Source organism: Artemia franciscana, chromosome 13 (genome assembly GCF_032884065.1).
Source record: "Artemia franciscana chromosome 13, ASM3288406v1, whole genome shotgun sequence".
Taxonomy (NCBI): domain Eukaryota; kingdom Metazoa; phylum Arthropoda; class Branchiopoda; order Anostraca; family Artemiidae; genus Artemia; species Artemia franciscana.
This window is the reverse complement of record NC_088875.1, coordinates 28741558-28763048: the sequence shown is the minus strand read 5'-3', so window position 1 is coordinate 28763048 and position 21491 is coordinate 28741558. Positions and strand designations below refer to the sequence as shown.

General features: G+C 35.2%; 1 protein-coding gene across 1 annotated transcript in view; it reads right to left on the bottom strand.

Annotated features, from left to right (window-relative positions):
- The window catches only part of LOC136034766 (dynein heavy chain, cytoplasmic-like), a gene marked incomplete in the record, with an annotated part of 269617 nt that overhangs the window by 53860 nt on the left and 194266 nt on the right, over positions 1 to 21491 (bottom strand). The window contains 6 exon segments of the mRNA XM_065716167.1: positions 1941 to 2132; positions 3170 to 3371; positions 13876 to 14308; positions 15443 to 15548; positions 19779 to 19966; positions 20644 to 21014. Of these exon segments, the coding sequence (XP_065572239.1) occupies positions 1941 to 2132; positions 3170 to 3371; positions 13876 to 14308; positions 15443 to 15548; positions 19779 to 19966; positions 20644 to 21014 (1492 nt within the window).

Here is a 21491-nt window from a genome sequence, read left to right as displayed (position 1 = left end):
ACCAACTGACAATAAGTCAAGATTTTCAAAGAAAAGAAAGCCTTCCATTTTTTTTTCTTTGACGCGTGAAATTAGCCCTAGGAGCTAATAATATGAAAAAAACTTCGTTTTCTTAAAGAGTTAAAGAGGCTGCGTCCCAAAGTCGAACCTTAAAACGTACAGGAATTGGGAGAGGCAGTTGGGGGGCTGCCGCCCCCCAAACCCCCCGCTTTTAAAGACTCTTTTGTACAGGTTTTTTGTTTCGTTAATTAAAAGAGGGCCTTTCCGAAGCCAAGAGCGGGGGGATAGGGGGGCGGCAGCCCCCCACAACAAAAAACCTGTACAAAAGAGTCTTTAAAAGCAGGGAGTTTTAAAAGCCTCTCCTAATTCCTGTACGTTTTAAGGTTCGACTTTGGGACGCAGCCTCTTTAACTCTTTAAGAAAACGAAGTTTTTTTCAAATTATTTCTGTACGTTTTTCTACAATCCATGGTGGATGTAATTTAATAATAATTTTCCATGTTCATTTTCTCGCTTTCTGTATCAATAAATTCAAACTGACAAAATTATCTAATTTTGATAATTTTAATAGTTTAGCAGCTTAATTAAAAATTTAGCAGCTAGTGGTTTTTACCCACCCGCCTCCGGTTTATGGGCCCAGCGCGCTTCCACTGCGCCAAGCTGCTGTTATGCTTGTTATCAAACAAGTTATTACAATAGAAAATTTCACCAACGGCTTCAATTAGGAAATCAATTTAAATGGTTCTTTTAACTTGCTTCCATCAAGCCTTACCCCCGCTTCAGTATAAATTCTTGTGAACATTCCAGTATGTAATTCTGATCACATGTTTCCATGTTTATTTTCTCCCTTTCTGTATCAATAAATTCAAACTGACAAAATTACCTAATTTTACAAATTTTAAAAAGTTAGCAGCTAGCGGTTTCGATCCACCGACCTCTGGGTTATGGACCCAGCACGCTTCCGCTGCGCCAAGCTGCTGTTAGTGTAAGAATTTTTCAGACAAGTGATGTTATTACAAGAGAAAATTTTACCTTCAATGGGGAAATGGGTTTTTCTAAGCTAGAAAATCGGGGGGTTAAGATTTTCCGACGAAACTTTCCAGGAAAATTACTCGGAGAATTCCGCGTCGAATGAGTCTTCGTACACCCAGATCCGATGTCGGCTGTGACCTGTAGGCGTGGCAGAAAAAAAAACAAAAGGAGAATATGAACATTAAGTGGCTATGCGTGGTTTCTGGAAAACAGGGAAGGAGTTATTGGATGGAGCTGAAATTTCGCGGATAAGCTCCTGGGCCCTAGGGGACCTTAACTTGTGAATTTCAGCCCGATCAGACAACGTTAAAGGGGGGGGGGTGGGGGGGGGTGGTCGCGGCCAGATTTTCCCCATGAAGGAAAAGTCGGAGGGGGATTAAATTTGGCAGGTTTCTTAGTTGGAGCTCGGGCTACGAAATGCATCCCTCCCCATCCCTCTGCGACCACTGGAACCGAAGATCGCTTAACATTGTCGTGGTTCGCCTCTTTAAAGAGGCACGAGTGTGCCTCCTTGATTTCTTTGGCAGAGTTGAAATGGTGCTGAGTGATAACTACTGAGTTAAATTAGTATCAACAAGAAACAAGTAAGATCAAATATACATTTTACTCGTCAGTACAATTGATAAGCTTCTATTATATGTTACTTAATGAAAGCCATTTTGTACCAATTTCATACATTCTAATATTCTTTCATTAAATTCTTTAGAACCAATTATTTCAGCTATAAGTTTAACAGACACATATGCTTCATCTGAGGTTGACTTCTGCGTGTAATTATTGTAATTTGTCATGAAATAATGAGCACGACCAACATTTTGACTTAAAGGCAGAAGATATATTTCCATTACAGACGGTCTATTTAGAACGAAGAAGTAGAAGTAAACATACTATAAATTAAATAATACAAACCTTGATTTGGAATACAGAGAGACCGTTCAACCAAGCAACGAATCTAGATAAAGTTGTTTTCCCAGCACCAGAAACACCAATTAGGAGCAAATGACCTTGAGGCTGACGGAAAATACGATCAATTCGTAGAACGTGATCGAGAACTTCATCAAATAGAACTAAAGGAACGTCCAGCTCTTCTTCATAGAAAACCTGAAATGTACAACACGATTAACAATGCTGCCATGTAAACTTGATAGAAGAAACTGAGACATTCGAATATTTGAAAGAAAGATTATAAAAGAGGATTATTATGAAAGAATAATTCTTACTAATAAAAACAAGACAATACAGAAACCACACATAAAAAAGTGTTCTCCATCCTAGTATAACCCTCTTGTAATCTCGCCTCAAGTTTTTTCACTGTAAATGACAGACTTCATTAGTAAAACCTAATTCACCACCAAGAAAAGTTCAGTATTTTATGGAATTTACGAACTTTGAGCTAAAACAGCTACTACGGATTATTAAATATTCGACATGATAAAAGCGGAAAAAATAGAAAATATATCAAGATGAACAAAAAGCTAACAATTTAACGAAAGTCAGGAGTAGAATAACATTCAAAGGAGCAAACACAGTTTAATTTTTATATTGCACAATTCTTTTGTCTGGATTTATGTTTATGGGTATGCTTTTTGAGCTAAGTTGACAGCTCCTTGATATAAAGTTCGATTCACCCCCCCACTCTGTGAAAAACATGCCCAAAGTATCGGTTGACTTCACTTCTTACTTTTCTGTTAGATCAAGGTGCAATTTAGAATATATGCAAAACTTATTCTATTTAGATAGTCTATCATTCAATATTGTTAGGACTTTTGATCTGAGACCCCATTTTAGGCAATCAATAGACAAAACTATTACAAGAGGGCGGCGAAACTGTTATATACAGTAAAAAAAAGGAAAAAATGCTTCGTCGTATAGATAATACCTAAAAAAGTTAATTAATTTCATGAGTTGATAAAAAAAAATTATGACTCTTTAGCAAATAGGCATTACCCAAAATCGTGACTGCCTTAAACCCCTACTTACTACCTTATATAACCGCCTCCCAGCAGCAATTATTCAAAAATAAATTATTTGACATGCGCGACTTTTGAAAGAATGAGCAATTTGCTATCTAGGAATTCTATCAAGGTATTTAGTGAGTTAGCTAAATGTTCAGCAATTATAGACTTTTCTTTTCTTACCTTAAGCCGGGCTTTAACATAATTTCTCAGCTCTTCTCCGTCAACAGGAACATAGAATTTGGAGAGCCAATTGCTGTAAAGAATAGGTCTGGCCATCGCTTCGTCCCGTTTGACTGTTGGAAAATGTTTGAGAGCTACCATATCAATGTTCTCATTTGTCCATTTACGTTCAGAATCTTCAACAAGTCGGTCATGGAAAAGTCTATTGAAATAAAATACATTGTATTATACAACAATCAAAACGTATGAAACGTGTTGAGTTCCGGCTTGGTCAAGTAACCAGTTTTATCAGGTTTTTTTTTTTTTTTTTTTTTTTTTTTTTTTTTTTTTTGATAAAGAGTTAAAAATAAAAAATCATCAGGATTTTCTCCGTCAGCATTCCGTTTAGGAACACTTTGATTAAACTCCTTAGTAGGAAAGGCGAAAAAGGTCTATAGCTGGTTTATAGGAAGCAGATTACTTAGTATGGGGTCATTCCATGTCAAATCACCCAGTAAATAATTAATTTGACACCCACCTCTTTAGATTTTGATGAAATTTGGCACAATTATTGCATTTGCTATCCTATTGATAAATACCAAATTTTATTTCTCTATCTCTTATAGTTTTTTTTCTACAAATTTTTTAATTTTCTTAATTTAACGCAATTTTAGGCCTCGGATTTCGCGTCTTGCAATGCAACTTGTAGCTTAAAAAATTAATATCTTGAAAACTACTTGAGATATCACCATGAAACTTTGCATAATATTTAATTAATGTATTTGAAATAAAGAAAAATTACATTCACTAACCTATCTCAACTCCAAGAAATAATAAAAATATTATAATAAGAAATTTTCTTTTATTTGTAAACCATTGTCGGGATTTACTAAAATTGCAATATCTCAGGTCTCAGACCTGGTAGAGTGTTCATATTTTTTTTTACATACTCCTAGATAGATAGGCTAACAGGATAAACAAAAAAGATGTATGGCTTTTTCACATGTTTGACTGATATTCAACATTATTTATGAGTAACAAAATTACAGACCAACTAAAAGAATACGCAACTTGAAACATTTGGTTTGAAAGTAAATTAAAGTTTTAAAATGGGGTAAGCGGATATCAAAATGACAAATCCTCAAGCTTGTAGCATTGGACTATTTAAACAATCAGACTGCTTTCAGATTACTTATACACCTTCCAAAAAATTACAATCTGTATCAGAATTAACCGAGGAAGAAAAAGAATTAATTCAACTTAGATCTGGAATCGATTTAATTGAATTTAAAAATGTTTGTTCCCATCACAGCTACTACTTTCTCAATGTGTTTGAAAAATATCAAACAGTATGCATAGATCCATTAAAAAAACACAAAAAGCCAATAAAAAGTCACAAAGAAGTGTATCTTTAAGTTTTTCAAAACAATTTTGTGAAAAAAAATATTTTTATTAAACCTGGACAAAAGACATGCAATTCATGTCGAAACTTCTGTGAAGAAAAAACTGTAATCACTGAAAATGAATCTGATGACGAACTAATGATTGAATTGGATTCATTTGAATCTAGAAATGTCTCCCTGTCACAAATAAATGCAGCCTTAGATGATTTGGGTTTAACTCCAATTAAACTTCATAATTTGTCATCACATAGTAAGGGATCGTATTACAAAAGAAAAGTTGAAAAAGTAACAAAAGAAGTAAAGAAAAAGATTTCCAAAGCTCTAGATTATGACATTGAAATGTCAGAAGACGAAAGAAATTTTATCAAAAAAGCAGAAGATTTCGATAAGCTCGTGGGCCTTTTAAATAAAAACTTGTGTCTGTGTCTGTTGGGACATCCCAAAAAGTCCAAATTCTGACTTTTGTGCCAGAATATTGGATCCAGAAAAAAAATGCTACAGAATTTCAGGTGACCGATTATATGGTAAAACAAGCAAGAAAACTTAAACGAGAAAAAGGTATCCTAGCTATCCCTGACCCTAAAAAAGGTAACACACTCCCCGAAAACACAGTTCAACTTGTGACAGACTTTTACCAAAGTGATGAGAACTCAAGAGTTTTACCCGGAGCAAAGGATCAAGTGAGCATTAAAAAAAATATTTATATGCAAAAAAGACTTATTCTCAGTAACTTGAGAGAGCTTTACTCTTGTTTTAAATGGGAATGCCCCGACTTGAAAATAGGATTCCCGAAATTTTGCAGTATAAGACCAAAGTGGCGTGTCCTTGCTGGGTCAACAGGTACCCATACAGTATGTGTATGCAGCATACACCAGAATGTGAAATTGTTATCAGATGCTGTAAAAATTGAAGAAAGTTACAAAGATTTGATCAAGATGTTGGCTTGTAATGTTGAAAACAGTGAGTGTATGCTACGCCATTGTGACAACTGTCCTTCTGATGATACCCTGATTGAATACTTAACTGCAAAATTGAGTGAAGATTATGATTTAGAAGAAGAAATAATCATAAGCCAATGGGTTAATACTGACAGGACAGAAATGGTTAAGCAATCAATCAGCATTGAAGGCTATATTTCTTTACTGAGCAAATCTGTAGAAAACCTAATCCCACATTACAAAACCACAGTCTAAAACTTTCAAAAAACTGAAAGAAGATCCGCCTTTGAATACAGCAATTGTAATAATGGATTTCAGTGAAAATTATTCTTACACCATTCAAAATGAGTTCCAAAGGTATCACTGGAACAGAGGTGGATGTACAGTTTATCCAGTTGGACTCTACTTGAGAAAGGATGATAAAGTTTTAACTTCCAACCATTGTTTCATAAGTGATGATTTACAACATGACACTTGTTTGGTGAATTACATACAAAAAAAATTCCAAGGCAACAATTGCCTTGGAATTATAGAGACTTTTAATCCTGACCTATGCTTCATAATTAATTCAGTAACCTTGTTATTTCGCAACAATTGGCTTGGAATTTGTAATGTCATATATCAGTGACCTGTATTTATAAATTGAACGGTTTAAATTGTGTGGTAGTTGAAAACAGGTGCCTTGAAAAGATGCCAAGTATTAACGAACAATCGGAGGATCTGAATGACTTTGAACTTATATATTCACCTGTGTTAAATTTTGTCCGAAGTAATTGGCAGAATTCGATTTCTGAGAAGGAAATTATTGAATATGGAGTGGATATTTTTGCTTCACCAAAAATAGCTGAAGCTAAGGCTGATTTATGGTCGAAACTTGCGCCTGATGAAATTCCCCCTCGCCGCAGTGGTGCTAAGTCTGCAACCAGTAATATTAAGGACATGCTCGATCTTTTGAAGAAGTGTGATGAAGCTAGCATCTCTATGCCAACTTATGTTATTAAACTTCCAACTGAAGTTCCAGTGTTGCCGGCTGTGGCCTATTCACAATTGGCCTCTAAAGTTTCTAAAGTTCATCAACTTGTTCAAATTGTGTCAGCAAAGTTGGACAATCATAGCCTCAATTACCCTCAGTTACCAAAACCTAGAGGCTCTAGTCGCCAGTCAACCACTATTGTCGTCTCTCAAGTGCCGGCTCATCTATCGGATCCAATTAAAAGGAAAGACGCTATTGATAAAATCAGTGGCCATGAACTTGTATCCAGTATTCGCCCGGTTCACGATAAGTGGTATGTAAATATCGATAAATCTGCTGCCGAAGACTTCCGTGCATCTGTTCCCGTCATTCTCGTCGGTACGTCAACCAAAGAAATTTCTAAGAAATATTCAGCCATTATAAAAGGTGTTCCAGAGGATTATGCGATTCAGTCTTTCACAAATTGTAGCGGTATTGTTGCTGCCAAAAGGCTTGGCTCTTCGAAAACAGTTAAGCTTGATTTTGTGGATTCTTTTGCTAAAGCAGCTTATTTCAAAGACGGTGTACGAATTGGTTATGAATTCTTTAGACTGAGCGAGTTTAAGGAAATTCCAAAGTGTTGTTTTAAGTGCCGATCGCCCCATCACTTCCAGTCTCCTTGTCCCAGTCCTGCGCCCAAATGTGCTCGTTGTGCCGGCCCTCATATTAGTTCAAAAGAAAATCCATGCAATGCCTCACCAAAATGTGCCTATTGCAATGGTGAACACGTGTCCTTTAGCATGTCATGCTCCGTTCTCCGTGGTTTTGCTAGTCAACAAACCTCTAAATGACTTTACAAATTTCAATCATATAGCACAATATCAATGGCACAAAAAATAAAGATGATAATATTGACGATCTGTACGAGAACTTCGACGTTATCTGCCTGCAAGAAACTTTGTTAACTGCCTCTAGCAGAAATTTCCTTCATCGAAGCTCTGTTCATTCGGTTCTTACTTCTGATGCTGTTACCACGCGTGGCCGCCCTTCTGGAGGCCTGGCCTGTATTTTTTAAAAAAGTATTGATCTTTCGAACCCATCCCTTTTTTATTCGGATAAGCACATTCTTGCTGTTAGAGTAAATAGTACTGTGTTTGCTAATGTTTATCTTCCATATAAAAATAATACAATGGAGTCAATAAATAAATTTGCTATTACATGCAAGTCTTTAAAGTCCGTGATGAATCCTGTCAAGGAAAATAAACTTGATTTTATAGTTCTTGGTGACTTTAACACGGATTTGGATGAACAAAGTTATCGATCCCGAGAAATATTGGAGTGCATGCCCCCTTACGTGATTCTGAAGAAAGATTTGTCATACTCCTATATCCATCAATCTGGTAGTGTTTCTAATATTGATCATATAATGAGTTCGTCACAGCTAAATGCTCGATTATTCATGTTGATATTGGGTCTGATGACATTGACCATCTATCGCTTTCATTTACTACTAAACTGAAACGTAACTTTTGCGATGTTGCCTCTATTGGGAATTCTAAATGGTTTAAATGTAGTAATTGGAAAAGAGCCGATATTGCTTTATATATATATTGTCTTTATCTACACTGCTTAATTGTATTCGTGTGCCTTATCATCTACTCCAATTGCAAGTAAAGGGTAGTAAGCGTGATCTTGATAGATATTATGATGATATAATTAGATGTATGAAAGAAGCTGAAAAAATTGCGGTTCCCCAGGAACGTATTCGTATAAAAACGCGGAAATCCATATGGGCTGCCGATCCTGAATTAAAGAATTTTAAAAATAAGGCAAGACTTTGACTTCGAATTTGGGTTGATTGTGGTAGACCTATAACGGAGTCTGTTGCGGATATAAATCAGAAAACAAAGAATGATTAAAAGTACCTTAAATCTATTCGTTATAAGGGTATGGAATTTCCAGCCTCTAAAAAGGATTGGTCTAAATTGATCAATTTTGAGAAGCTGGATAAAAGTGATCTTTATAATAGTGATTCGATTTCTAGTTCAACTTGGTATGTTTACTATTCGGGAATTTTTTCCAAAATTATTTTTTTTGTGCATTCACATTATTCTCGGTTACTTTCTAAAATTCTACCGCCTTCGCTTCATCAGGGCCATATTATTCCAGTATCAATAACTGCTGTTGAAAATGCAATTAAGCAACTGAAATCTTCATCCATTGATATTGATGGTATTAGTGTAAATAATATAAATCCAAAGTGTGTTGTTCTTTTATTTCATTTGCAGTTGTTGTTCCAAATGTGTTTAACATCTTCTCTGGTTCCGGATAGCTTTTTTTGTGGAAATGTCACCTCAATTCTAAAGCGGGGAAAACTCCCTTCTCAATGTTCATCTTATCGCCCTATAACCACTACGTGTAACTTGAGTAAAATCCTTGAATATATTTTAATTCCTCATTTAAATGAAAATATAAATTTCGGATCGAATCAATTCGGGTTTCAAGCTGGTATTGGTTGTCAACATGCACACCGTGTTCTTTCTTCCGCCCTTAAGAATAGCATGGCTGAGGGGTCGCCACTTTATATGTGTACTTTGGACCTTTCTAAAGCTTTTGACAATGTAGTTCACAGTCAAGCTTTTTTTTCCCCTTTTTAATAATGGTGTAAATCTTTCAGTCATGTTTCTTCTTCGTTTTTGGTATGAGAATTCTTTCCTCCGAATTAATAAATCTGGATCTCCGTTTGACCGTTTATGTCGAGGTGTCAAGCAGGGAGGGGTTTTATCACCTAGTATATTCAAAATGTGCATTTCTGGTATTCTAGATGAAATTAGATCAAATTATTTTATTGGACTCTCAGATGTTTCTTATCTTGCTTATGCAGATGACCTTTTACTTTTGTGTAAAAATAAGCAAGGTCTCTTGTTTATGGTCTCAAAAGTTTCACGTCTATTTTCTAATATTGGTCTTTCTCTTAATGTTGAGAAATGTGAATTTCTAGTTTTTAATGGTCCGACTTTCTCTATTGCTCCCTTAGCTTGTCGCGGTTTTTCAATACCCTTTGTTTCCGCCTTTCGGTGATTGGGTATTACTGTTACGAATTCAATTTCTTGCCTACGGCAGTGCACTGTTCGTGATGTTCAAAAGAAAATTCAAACGGGCTATTCTAAGATAGTTGCTAATCGAGGGAAGTATAATAGACGTGCACTCGGTAGACTCTATGCTACATTTAGTGATCTTTCTGGTCTTTATCCCCTTCTAAAGAAAAAAGATTATAATCAGATTCGGATTTTTTTATTTCAGATATTGTAAATTTTTACTTTATCTCCCCCCTTGGTATAGCAATAGGAAGATAATTCGTAAGTTTGATGTCCCTGATATAAGTGCAAAGTTGGCCCTCATGTATGGAAGGTTGTCGGAATCAGCTTTTTATCGTTTATCGCCTCATCATCCTTTGGTCCGTCTGTTCGGTTAATCTCATTGTAGCGTAATGTTTTTTCTATTTGTAGTGTATTTTACTTGTAGTGTATTTCATTTTTTTTGTTACTCCACAAGTGCCATAACTTGTTATGATGTGGGTTAAAAATAAATTATTATTATTATTATTATTATTATTTCACTGACGGCTGTGCTGGTCAATATAAAAATAGAAATAGTTTCAAAAACCTAACAAACCATCATGAAGACTTTGGAATGAAAGCCGAACATTCATTCTTTGCAACAAGCCATGGGAAATCAATATGTGATGGCTTAGGAGGAACTGTTAAGAGAATTTTGAAAAAAGCCAGCCTTCAACTTTCAGATGAAAATCAAATCAAGAAAGCAACTGCAGTTTATGATTTCTGTAAAGTCAACATTGAAAAAATAAACTTTCACTTTATTGACAAAAAAAATGCTGAAGCTTTCAGATTGGAGTTAGCGTCACGATTTTTAACCACCCAGTACTCGAAGTTTCCATTATTTCAAACCACTAAATATAAATCAAATTGAAATAAGGAGGACTGCTGATAGTCCTAATCCTACTCTAATGTTTTCTTTTGATTCTGCTACGGATTGGGTCTGCATTCAACCATCTTTAAACGATTATGTGGCTGCAAACTACGATGGAAAGTGGTACTTTGGACTCGTTAAAACTGTGTTTCATGAAGAAGAAGATGCTGAAATTCTTTTTCTTCACCCTCCAGGACCTGCTGCCAGCTTTTACTGGCCTCAGAGAGAAGACTTGTGCATAATACCTTTGGAGCACATTATCAGTACAGTTGATGCACCGCAATCAAGTAACACTGGCAGAATGTACTACTTCAACAAAGAGTGTATCAGAAAAACAGAGAGTGTTGGATGAAGTGGAAAAAATATAACAAGCAGAACTAATAATTGCTGTAAAAGATATTGATTCTTAGACTTCAGTTTTTATTTTATTTCACATTTATTAAATTTAAGTAAACCGCAAATTTATAATTTCTTAATAATATTCGACTTTTTGGAATATTAACTAAACATGTGAAAAAGCCATACATCTTTTTTGTTTATCTGTTAGCCTATGTATCTAAGAGTATTTAAAAAAAATACATGAACACTCTACCAGGTCTGAGACCTGAGATATTGCAATTTTAGTAAATCCCAACAATGGTTTACAAATAAAAAAAATTCTGATTATAATATTTTTATTATTTTTTGGAGTTGAGATAGGTCAGTGAATGTATTTTTTCTTTATTTCAAATATATTAGTTAAATATGAAGCAAAGTTTCATGATGATATCTAAAATAGTTTTCAAGATATTAATTTTTAAGCTACAAGTTACATTGCAAGACGCGAAATCTAAGGCCTAAAATCGCATTAAATTAAGAGAATTAAGAAATTTGTAGAAAAAAAAAACTATAAGAGATAGAGAAATAAAATTTGGTATTTCTATATAGCAAATGCAACAATTGTGCCATGTTTCATCAAAATCTAAAGAGGTGGGTGTCATGACCTGGTTGACTTGACATGGAATGACCCTATAATGATATTTTTTATGCTTAAAAAACTTTGCTATTGGCAAAGTTTAAGAGAAGAACAGTGTTATTTTAGGAGGGCGGCAGGATGCGGCAACCAAATTTTCATTTTTAAATTAATAATTCAGAAGTGACTGAGTCATATGACCCCTTTAGTGCTCAGTTTCATAGATTATGAATAAGCGTTAGATTATGCCGATAGAAGAGCTTTAATGAAGGTTTTATCCTTGTACCGTATACCGAATTGATAACTGCTATGTACGAGAGCAACATTGCTTCGGTTAAGGTAGGAAATGAGACTAGTAGATACTTCCGTACTGAATCAGGAGTTAAGCAGGGTTGCGTTCTATCCCCATTTGTATGGATCACTTTGACGGACTTTGTCCTAAAGAACGCAACAAAGGCTATGGGAGAGCATGGAATCCAATGGAAAGGTAAAACTCTCCTACACTAAGGTTATGCTTATGATATGAGCACCCTAGATGAAAGTGTTAGCGAAATGAATGATTTTTTGGATGTTTTGAGAGTTTAGACTGCAGGAATAGGTTTGAAAATCAACACTAAGAAGATAAGTCGCTTAGGTGAATAGCTTAGGTATGTTCGGTAGCGAGAAGGTCGATCAAGCGGTTTCGCTTACCTCAGTTGCATCATTAATAAGGATAGTGGATGCAGTGAAGGTGCTAAAAGTAGGATAACCAAGGCTGAGGGTATTTATTTACAGTTGAAAAAAGTTTGAAAGAAAGGGAAGATAAGTCGGCGAACCAAGAGTATGCAGTGAAGGTGCTAAAAGTAGGATAACCAAGGCTGAGGGTATTTATTTACAGTTGAAAAAAGTTTGAAAGAAAGGGAAGATAAGTCGGCAAACCAAGAGTAGAATATTGGACAGTACAGTAATGACAGTGGTCAAGTATAGTCCAGAAATATGGGCACTTTAGAAGACGGAGGAGGATGTTTTGTTTCCAGAAAATTGCCCATGGATTGTTTTGGATACCCGTTAGACTGACCACAATTCAAACTGGGAGCTCTACGAAAAATGTTGTTCTATGTCCCTTTCTAGGGTTATACTGAGAGAAAGGTTGAAATGGGTAGGATACATTTTGTCAATAAAGCATAACAGATTGCCAAAGATTGTTCTTTTCGGCCATCCACCTAGGGCCAAACGAAAACCGGGTCGTCCTCGATGAAGTTGGGAGAGGTCAAGGATTTAAAGAAAATAAAATTCTTTAGAGGGATGTAAAGAGCTTTGAATAGCTTGGAGTGTTGGACTCGGGTGGCTTGGTGCTGCAGTGAGTTGTTAGTAGTAGTATTATTAGTAAAGAATCTTAGATGATTTGGAATTTTACATTAATATATTTGGCATAAAGTGCCCTTATCAAGCCTCCTCCTCTATCTACTTTAAAGTGAAAAGTAGCACCATTTTAAATAAAAAACGTGCAAAGACTTTCATTTTATATAATTTGAAATATGACCTTTAATTGAAACGACAGGCACGCTTTTTTGCGCCGCTTTTAACTTGCGGGGCAAGTCTTGGGCCAAGGAGAAGATGGCTTTTCAGAGGCATAAGACACTTCTAAGTTCACCAACCTTCCACGCTAAAGCATCAAAATTCACTTGAAATTTGGTAGGCGGGCTCCTAGAATCGTGGAAATTTTGATTAAAATTTCAGGAGTTCTAATATGATACAGATTTTTACAAAAATGTTTACAGAAATAACAAGATCGATTTGACTAAGTTTTGGGTATTAGAACAAAGATCAGCTTGTACACGTGGTGGGTTTCAAACGCAAGGGCACTGAATGGATGTCAGGAAATAGAGAATTAAGTTGCCTGCAAGCAGAAACGGCCATTTTAATGTGGCATCATTTCCTTGAAGAAAAAATTCTTGGACCCAGTCATTTAAAGTTTTGAAGGGTAGAAAACTACAGAGAACGATCGACGGCGAAGAAATAAAACCAAAATGCTGCTCCCACAAATTTTGTTTGGCAAAGCTGATCAAAGGATGCTGCAAAACATTATGTCGTTCAAGCAACATAAATCTAGGTTGAAAATTCAGACATTGTTATTCTATTCTATATAAAATCGAACGTCTGAAATTAGCAGAATATTTGATAAGAAATCCTACTATCGGGATTAACACATTAAAACAATAGAAGAACACTTGTCTAAATTTTTACCACATCAAATGAAGCTACCTTTTCCTTAGAAGTTTAAAAAAAAGAGATAAAGGAACTGAAATGAGTTACGATAAATATTAAAATGAAATAGCCACAAGAGTGGAATCCAAAGGCAATGTAATGAAAGAATCAGTCAAGTATTAAAGAATAATCTTAAACAGTGACTACAAAGTAACAAACTAGATTTAGTAGTTTAATATGCGAATTGTAAGAACAGGATGGACTGTTGCAGTTAAATTTGTTGTTCTAGCATAAAAGGTACTAACCTTAGAGCTTCATGAATATACAATCTTACAAGAGCCTCTAAAGTCACGCCTTCCAGGGGTCTAACAGCTTCACAAATACCTCTCACCCAGCGAGTCAGCTCACGAGGTGAGTAAACATAATGTGGTTGTAGATCTTGAGTAAATCTTTCTTGAGACAAGAGGTAGAATTCAACCATAGCATTGGTTAATGGATCCGCAAATGGACGAAGGGATGGAACAAGACGAAGCATGGCTCTGTTAAAGGTGCCGTAAATTTGCTTAAGGGATGTTTCACCAGGGTAGTCCACATAAATGACCGGTGCATGACGTAAGAATCTTTGTGTGAGTGGTTTTCGGCCTGGATCTGTTGGAGGATTGCAAGCACCGACAAACTGGATGCGCTCCAGTTTAACCCAATGTTGTTCTCCACTACTGGTTGATCTCCAGAATCCCCCTGGGGAAACAAAAGACAAAATTCAAACACGAAAATTTATGTTAATAGAGCTTATTAGGCACTTCAATGTATTTCTTTTGTTCGCGATATATTCCTTTTGTTCGCCCTTTCTAATATATTGAAAGATTACAAACTATCTAAAAGAATATTTATCGTAAGTATCCGCACATTCCTCTTCCTGCTTCACGTAGCTTTATCTATAAATTGAGAAAAAGGTACAATTTTAGAGTTTAAAGAAAAATCTATTCTGGCATTTTCGGACTTGCCATTATTGAAATGTCGTCAAAGCTTAAAATTTGAAAAACTTCCATCATAACTATTACTGAGGGGCATTTTTTATGTTTGGAAATACATTCAAGGACTCGATCAACTTTTCCCCATAAAAAGCCTCATCTTACCTAAAAGAGTATAAAGGATAAAGATCCTCCTGAGCCATTGCTGGCGCATAAGGCGTCGAGTCGACGTTTCAGTTGCTGGGTGTTTCTTACAGGGACAAGTGGCAAGCTTATCGCCCAACCTTGCTGCACCGGGGATCGAACACGGGTGCTCCGTATTGTCAAGCAGATTATCAATCCACTGTGCTACAACAGGTTTACTTAAAAATGACTCAACATAAAAAAACTCATATAAGTGCAGCATCTGACTTCAGTAAGCACCAATAGCTAACCTTAGATGCACATCTTTTTTATACGCAGTTTTGGCCTCGAGCTTCACAAATCTTTGAACTTGCATTTAACGGAAAAATATAGAAACGCAGACTGTATTTTCAGTTTGTTCAATACAGGTAGTAAAATTCCTACTTTCCAACATAAAGAGGAATCTCCAATAAAAGATATAATCTAGTTTCGAAGATTCAGATAAAACCACCCTTTTTGTTCATCATTCACCTTGAAGAAACCTAGAATTCTGCTCAAAAGAGAATCCTCTGTATTTTAAGAAGCTATATGACAAAACAAGATTCAGCTTAATGAAAATAAGTTATTTTATAAAAGATTATAAATAGTAAAAATATGATTGCAAATCTATATATTAGTATATAAAAGATTTATCGTGCGTCAAACATTCAATAGTAAAACCGACGTTGATTTCTTAAGCGAAGTTGAAACATTTACTAAAAATTGAAATAAGTCTCACCTTGTTCAACCATCTGGCGCAAGAAGGAAATTACTCTCTGAGTTCCATATTTGTCCAAATCCGGCAAGTTGATTTCATCACAGAATAAGACAAGCCATTTGCCAAGCTAAAAGTAAAGCACATTTAATGAAGAAAAGCGGTGGTCTACATGCATCCCAAATTATTTTTTTTTACGAAAAAGCAAGAGTCAACTTTCCTAAAATTAGGGAAAAAGAAAACTCATCGGACGATAATCTTCGACGTTAGTCTTGTCACATTATCCTAATTATTTCTACCACAATAACAAAAAAGGAAAGAAGAAAGAAAAATGGCGGAGAAATTGTAAGAGAAATCTTGAAAATCGAAGCGTTTTCAAGGACGACAGACTCAAAACCTAAGGCCCCTCCTGAATCGAGTGAGCACCCGGAACACAGCCATTTTCTAGCAGACTATATAAAGCATAAACACAACAGATAATAATGATGGCTGTTGATTAGGTTTTATTTGATGAATTCAGCCAGTCTGCCAAGTAGTTAAGAGTGATGAAGTGAATTTTATTCCTCTCTCTTTAACAGAAGTTGGACCAGGTACAAACCATAAAAGATAAAATTATAGTCCAGGTTCTCACTTCACATCAAGTTTGGCCTGGGGCTGAAGTTCCCTACAGGTAGACGTCTTAATAGCAACAAACTAGGGACCTTATCCACCACAGAAGTCAAATCGGTTCCAGACTCTGATAAAGCCTAACTAGGACAGTCATTTTTACTTCACATCAAGATTCATTGATATCCATTCCTTATGTATTACGATGACAAAAATTTAACCACTGCTGATATATTTCCTCTTACTGCCCACCAAGTTTGCTAAGATAAAACAATATATTTTGTAAATATTCTGCTGAGAAAATATGAGGACGACCTCCCCAGAATACAATGGATTGGATACTAACTCTTAGCAGCTAGAGCTAGGACTTCCTTTCCGAAAAGAGTGGTTGCAGCAAAGCCCCAAAAATAGTGAATGCCATAACGACGAGATTTAAAGACTACCTCCCCCTCAAAAAAAGTATAAACTAATATAAGTTGAAAAGGTAGGAATTTATTACCTATGAAAACTCAGAAACCTTGAGCTTTCAATTGAACCTGACCTTCCCTACCCTTCCCTATAAAATTACGACCTTCGGTATTCTTGGGACCTATCAAGGAAAATAACATCAAATATCAAAGAAAAACTAGACAAAATAAAGAAACTACCTGCAAAATTTCTTAGAAAAATAAAATTCCATCTTCTAACACAACATAAGATGCATACATGTTATAAGCTTTTATGTTAGTACTACAATCTGACAATCCAAAATCCATAACCTTCGATTGAAACACGGGTATAGATTTTACAATGCAAACAAAAATATGAGTGTGGGATTGTGAATCAAAATACACGATCAGTTTGTGAATAGAAATCGAATTTCAGGATTGGATTCTCAATTATAGAATTCAAATTGCCAATCAAAAATGCTTATTGGCTCTTACTTTCAATGGAGTTTGGTTAAGACCAGACAACCGGGTCAGGCAAATATGCTGATGACAAAAATTTGAAGACCTCCTTTCCTTACATTGGTCACAACGGGCACTGATCCCCAAAAGACGGAGCTAGGACACCTACTCTTATTTCCAACCAAGTGTGGTCGAGTACCGATATCCCCTTCTAACCTATGGCCTAAAAGTGGGGTCCCAAGAATTTAGGGACCCTTCTAGTCCTTTCCCCCATAAAGGTCGCGTTGGGGTTCGGATCCTAAAAAAGCTTAGACAGGAAACTAGCTCATTCATCCCAGAGCATCTGGTTGAGATGAAACCATCTTTCTGACAGATATTAGGATGACATGTTGGGAATTAATTTGGGAACTCCTCCATCGACAAAGAAGGAATTAGTTCAGAAAACTAAAGGCCTAATTAGGACAACTAATCTTGCATATAATAATGTTTTATTGATATTAGATAGCTCTTTTTGGTAGATATTTGAAAAAAAAATATATATAAAAATCAGCAACTTCGCCCCCCCCTCCCCAAGAAGGTCTTTTGTCACTTATTTTAGCCTCATGCTTATTCTTACTCCCCCCTACGTTTAGTTGAAATCCGAAGACAACTTATGTTAGTTGTACTGATGATTAGAATTTAGGGATGTCACTAATTTCATCCTCAACAGTAGTTGGGTTCTGATACCTTAAAGGCTTAGCTAGGATAGTAGTTATAGTTCCGCCAAGAACGGTCAGAATCAGGCAATCTTTCTGGCAGATATCCTGTTGACAGGAATCGAGAACGCCCACTCCCGAGCACCGAGCTCTGAGGACTTATGCTCTGAAGAACATAAGTTGTGACATATTTGACAATCGATTCTGGTAGGTGTGCTGGTAACAATATTTTGAAAAAAAAAAAACAAAAAAAAAAAAAACAAAAAAAAAAAAAAAAAAAAAAAACACCTCTTTGAAAACCGGAAACTCCCTTCCCCCATTCCCTGCGAGTTATGATCGTTTTTATAAGGCAATTGGAATTCCAGTTAATGAAGAAAAGGCAATGAACTTTGTTCTAACAACTCTTAACTTCACCTTAAGAAGAATCGAATTGCCTATCAGTTTGACATATATTTCTCACGAGGATCATTATGGATCAAAATTGAAAACCTTTACATCTTCTCAAACAAAGTCAAGTAATTTTTTTTCCAGCAACAATGCAGTAATAAACCCTGATTCACTTAATACAACAACTGAAAAAAATTATATCAAAAATTAGAAACGAAATTTATCAGGTTCAATAAGAAACTAATCTTTTTTGATTTATTCAAACTATTTGAGTATATTATTGACATTTCATTTCAGCCAAGGCTAAACAATGGTTTTTTTTCGGTAGATCCATATCGCTTATTCAACCCTTATATTTCAATCGACCTTATACTGATATTAAAAATATCAACTTATCTGTTGGGCATAGTTTGGCCGAGAATATCCAGAAAATATGAACAATTCTAAACATCATTGCAGCAGAAACCTTAAATTAATTAAAAATCACAGGGGAAGTCAATTGGAAAGGAAAAGTAACTCCTAAAGTTTGAATATTTTTCTTTGTATATTTGTTTAAGAAAAACTAATTCTATAAGAGTTTGCACAAAAGTTTTTCTTCTGTAAACCAGGGTATAGGGGTATACATTTCTGCAGGGGGGTTACACTGAATATCGTTTTTATGTGTATAATTCCCTTCATAAGCAAAGCTTGATCTCCTAGTGCTGTCTTATTTTCTTTTCCAATGATTTCTTTTTCATTTAGAAAATTCTATTCGCTGTATATCTATTCCGAAAAGTAAGGAATAGGACGTTATCAGTACTTATTAGGCAATAAGAGAATCGAGGTTTCAATTAAATACTGGAAATAACTACAACTAATTTGGACTTTCTAGTTACAGCACGAATATCATTATAAAAAGTACTAAGTCTTAATTTCTTTTTCAATGATTTCTTTTTCATTTAAAAAATTATATTCACTGTATATCTACCTTCTTATTTTTCAATCATTCCGTTTTCGTCCTATTTGCAGACGTTGGAGAGTGTATGTATTAATTTCCACTTTTGAAAGTTTTAAAACAAGAGAATCTAATCTTGAACTGATAGGTTTAAAAAGTAAAAACACCTTAAATATCAAGGAAAAAAATTGACCTGAACAAATATGGCGAAACATGGAAGCATAGAACATTTTCATTTTTACCATTACCTAAACTCACATTTTTACTCGATAATAAGGTTTCAAAGGCAGTATATTTGAAAAACTATTAAAGTGGAACATATTATGAAGTTTACTGGACCCCTATTTTTCTCTTTTTCCTTATGCTAAAAAAAAATACATTAATTAAAAAAAATTATCTGCTCAAAGTATAGAACAAACTTGACACTCAAAAACAAGCTTAAAAATTTTCAAGCTACTTAACAGTTTTAAATCTACTCAATAAATTATAGTTTTTTTCCAAATTATTAGGCGGACAACTGCCCTCTTGCCCCCCCCCCCCAGCGACACCACTGGGGTTAAACTTTAGGCAAGTTTTTTTCTCGGAGCGGAACTTATTGACAAACTAAATCGGTACCGTGTCAGCACGCTACCATAATACAAGTGTCGGACCCCAAAAATCCATATCGGTCGAGCCCTACACTCGACACATTTTTTTAAAAAAAAATCACCGGTCACTAAGTAAATTTTTATTAATTTTCATGTTTGAAATGTCCGAATTTTGCTTTTTTTTTCTGTTTTAGACGTGAACGCCGTTTTTCTATGCATAAATCACCTATGTCTTTTATTTTGAAAATATAAAAGGAGAATTACCTGAATGGGAGCCAATATAGTTCCATTAGGAGTTTTCCTATATTCACAGTAATGATCAAATGTCTTCATTAGTAGCTCAGGGGTAGTAGCAGAGCTGAAGTTAAGACCAACGACGTCCATGTCTGGTAGTGATCTCAAGGCAGCGAACAATGTCATAGTTTTACCTGATCCAGGCGGACCACATAGGACTGAAAATAAAATAAATATCTTGAAACTAGTTTCGGCTTCAATACTCACTACGTATACCACACTGACAATAATCACAAGCTCAAATCGTATTTTCAAAGCTAGTTTACAGAGAATGACAATAAATATAGAAATAAAAGTGCTAAATACGACTACCAAATATTTTTTCGCTTATCTTTTTTTTTGCTCAATTTTCTTAGTTTAACCAAATTACTACGCTCATAAGATAACAAAAATTCAACCTGTGGGGCTTGTATAATTTTTTTTTTATTTGTTTATCTTTTTTTTTACCAACGCTTCTAGTCTACTATGCTACACATCCCAGGCGTATCTCTTTTTCTTTTTTCAAGGTTTTTCTCACCTTGTTCGTAATGACAATTCTATGACTCATGACGAAAATAGCTTTAATTACTCATAAAGTAGAACGCACACAACATCTGATTTCCTCTGAATACCTATTTCCAAAAGTTAAGGCTTCCTGAACTGCCTGTAATGGGGCAAGGAGGGCCCCTTTTAAGCCAGTCAATGGACCAATGTAGTAATCAATCAGCCGGCCGAAATGAGCCACGGCTCAGTTTATTGTAACGATCATATTAAATAGACCTTATAACTTCTAAGCAGCACAGCAGCATATCTTAATAAACTCATCTCAAGTAAACAAACAAAACCTAGATCTTACCTAAAGGTTTGTGATCAGCCAACCAAGTGTATAACAACCCTTCATGCCTTACAGTATCAATTGTTGGAACTACAATATCTGGAGCACCGACCTTATGAGTTTCGATTTCAATCTGTGGCACTTTACTCGCCCATGATTGCCACTCACCACCTAAAGTAACTTCAAAGTCAATAATTGGTTGATTCGGTGGAGGAAGGGGAATAGTTGTTACTGAGCGAATGAAATCACCCATTTCTTCACGTACTTTAAGTCGTCCATCCCCAGAGAAACTCCATATCAGACCAGTGAGCAGTGCTTTAGGGACATAACGCTCTAGCTGATCAGGAGCCATTGGAAAGTCAGGGTGAGTGCCATTATACTGCAAAATCCTCCTGTAAACATAAAACAGAAGTAAATTGGAGATTTTAAAACTTACTAAAAATGCTCGATATTGTGTGGAGGTTAGATTTTAAAAACAACAAACTTAAAACCAAAAAAAAATCTGAAAACAGAAAAAACACTAACTTATATCTGCAGCATTACAGAAAAAAAACTTCAGATTTATTTCAAGTAGTTGGTTTCCTTCCATTTTTTAAATAGGGACAAAAGTGAAATTGAATGAAACAAGACCCAATTTGTTTCGAAAAAAAATCATATTTTTTTTTTGTTTTTCATTAATATTATTCTTTTAAATAATAAGTCTAACATTATTTCTTCCTGTCTTTGGATTCGTCAAAAACATGTATTTGAAGTTTATTCTCATGAAAAAAAAATAGGACAAAAAACCAAACAATAGACTCTAGGCTCATCGTTTTTAATTCGCTACTTCTTTCACTTTTTTTATCTACATATTATAAATCTAAGGTAAA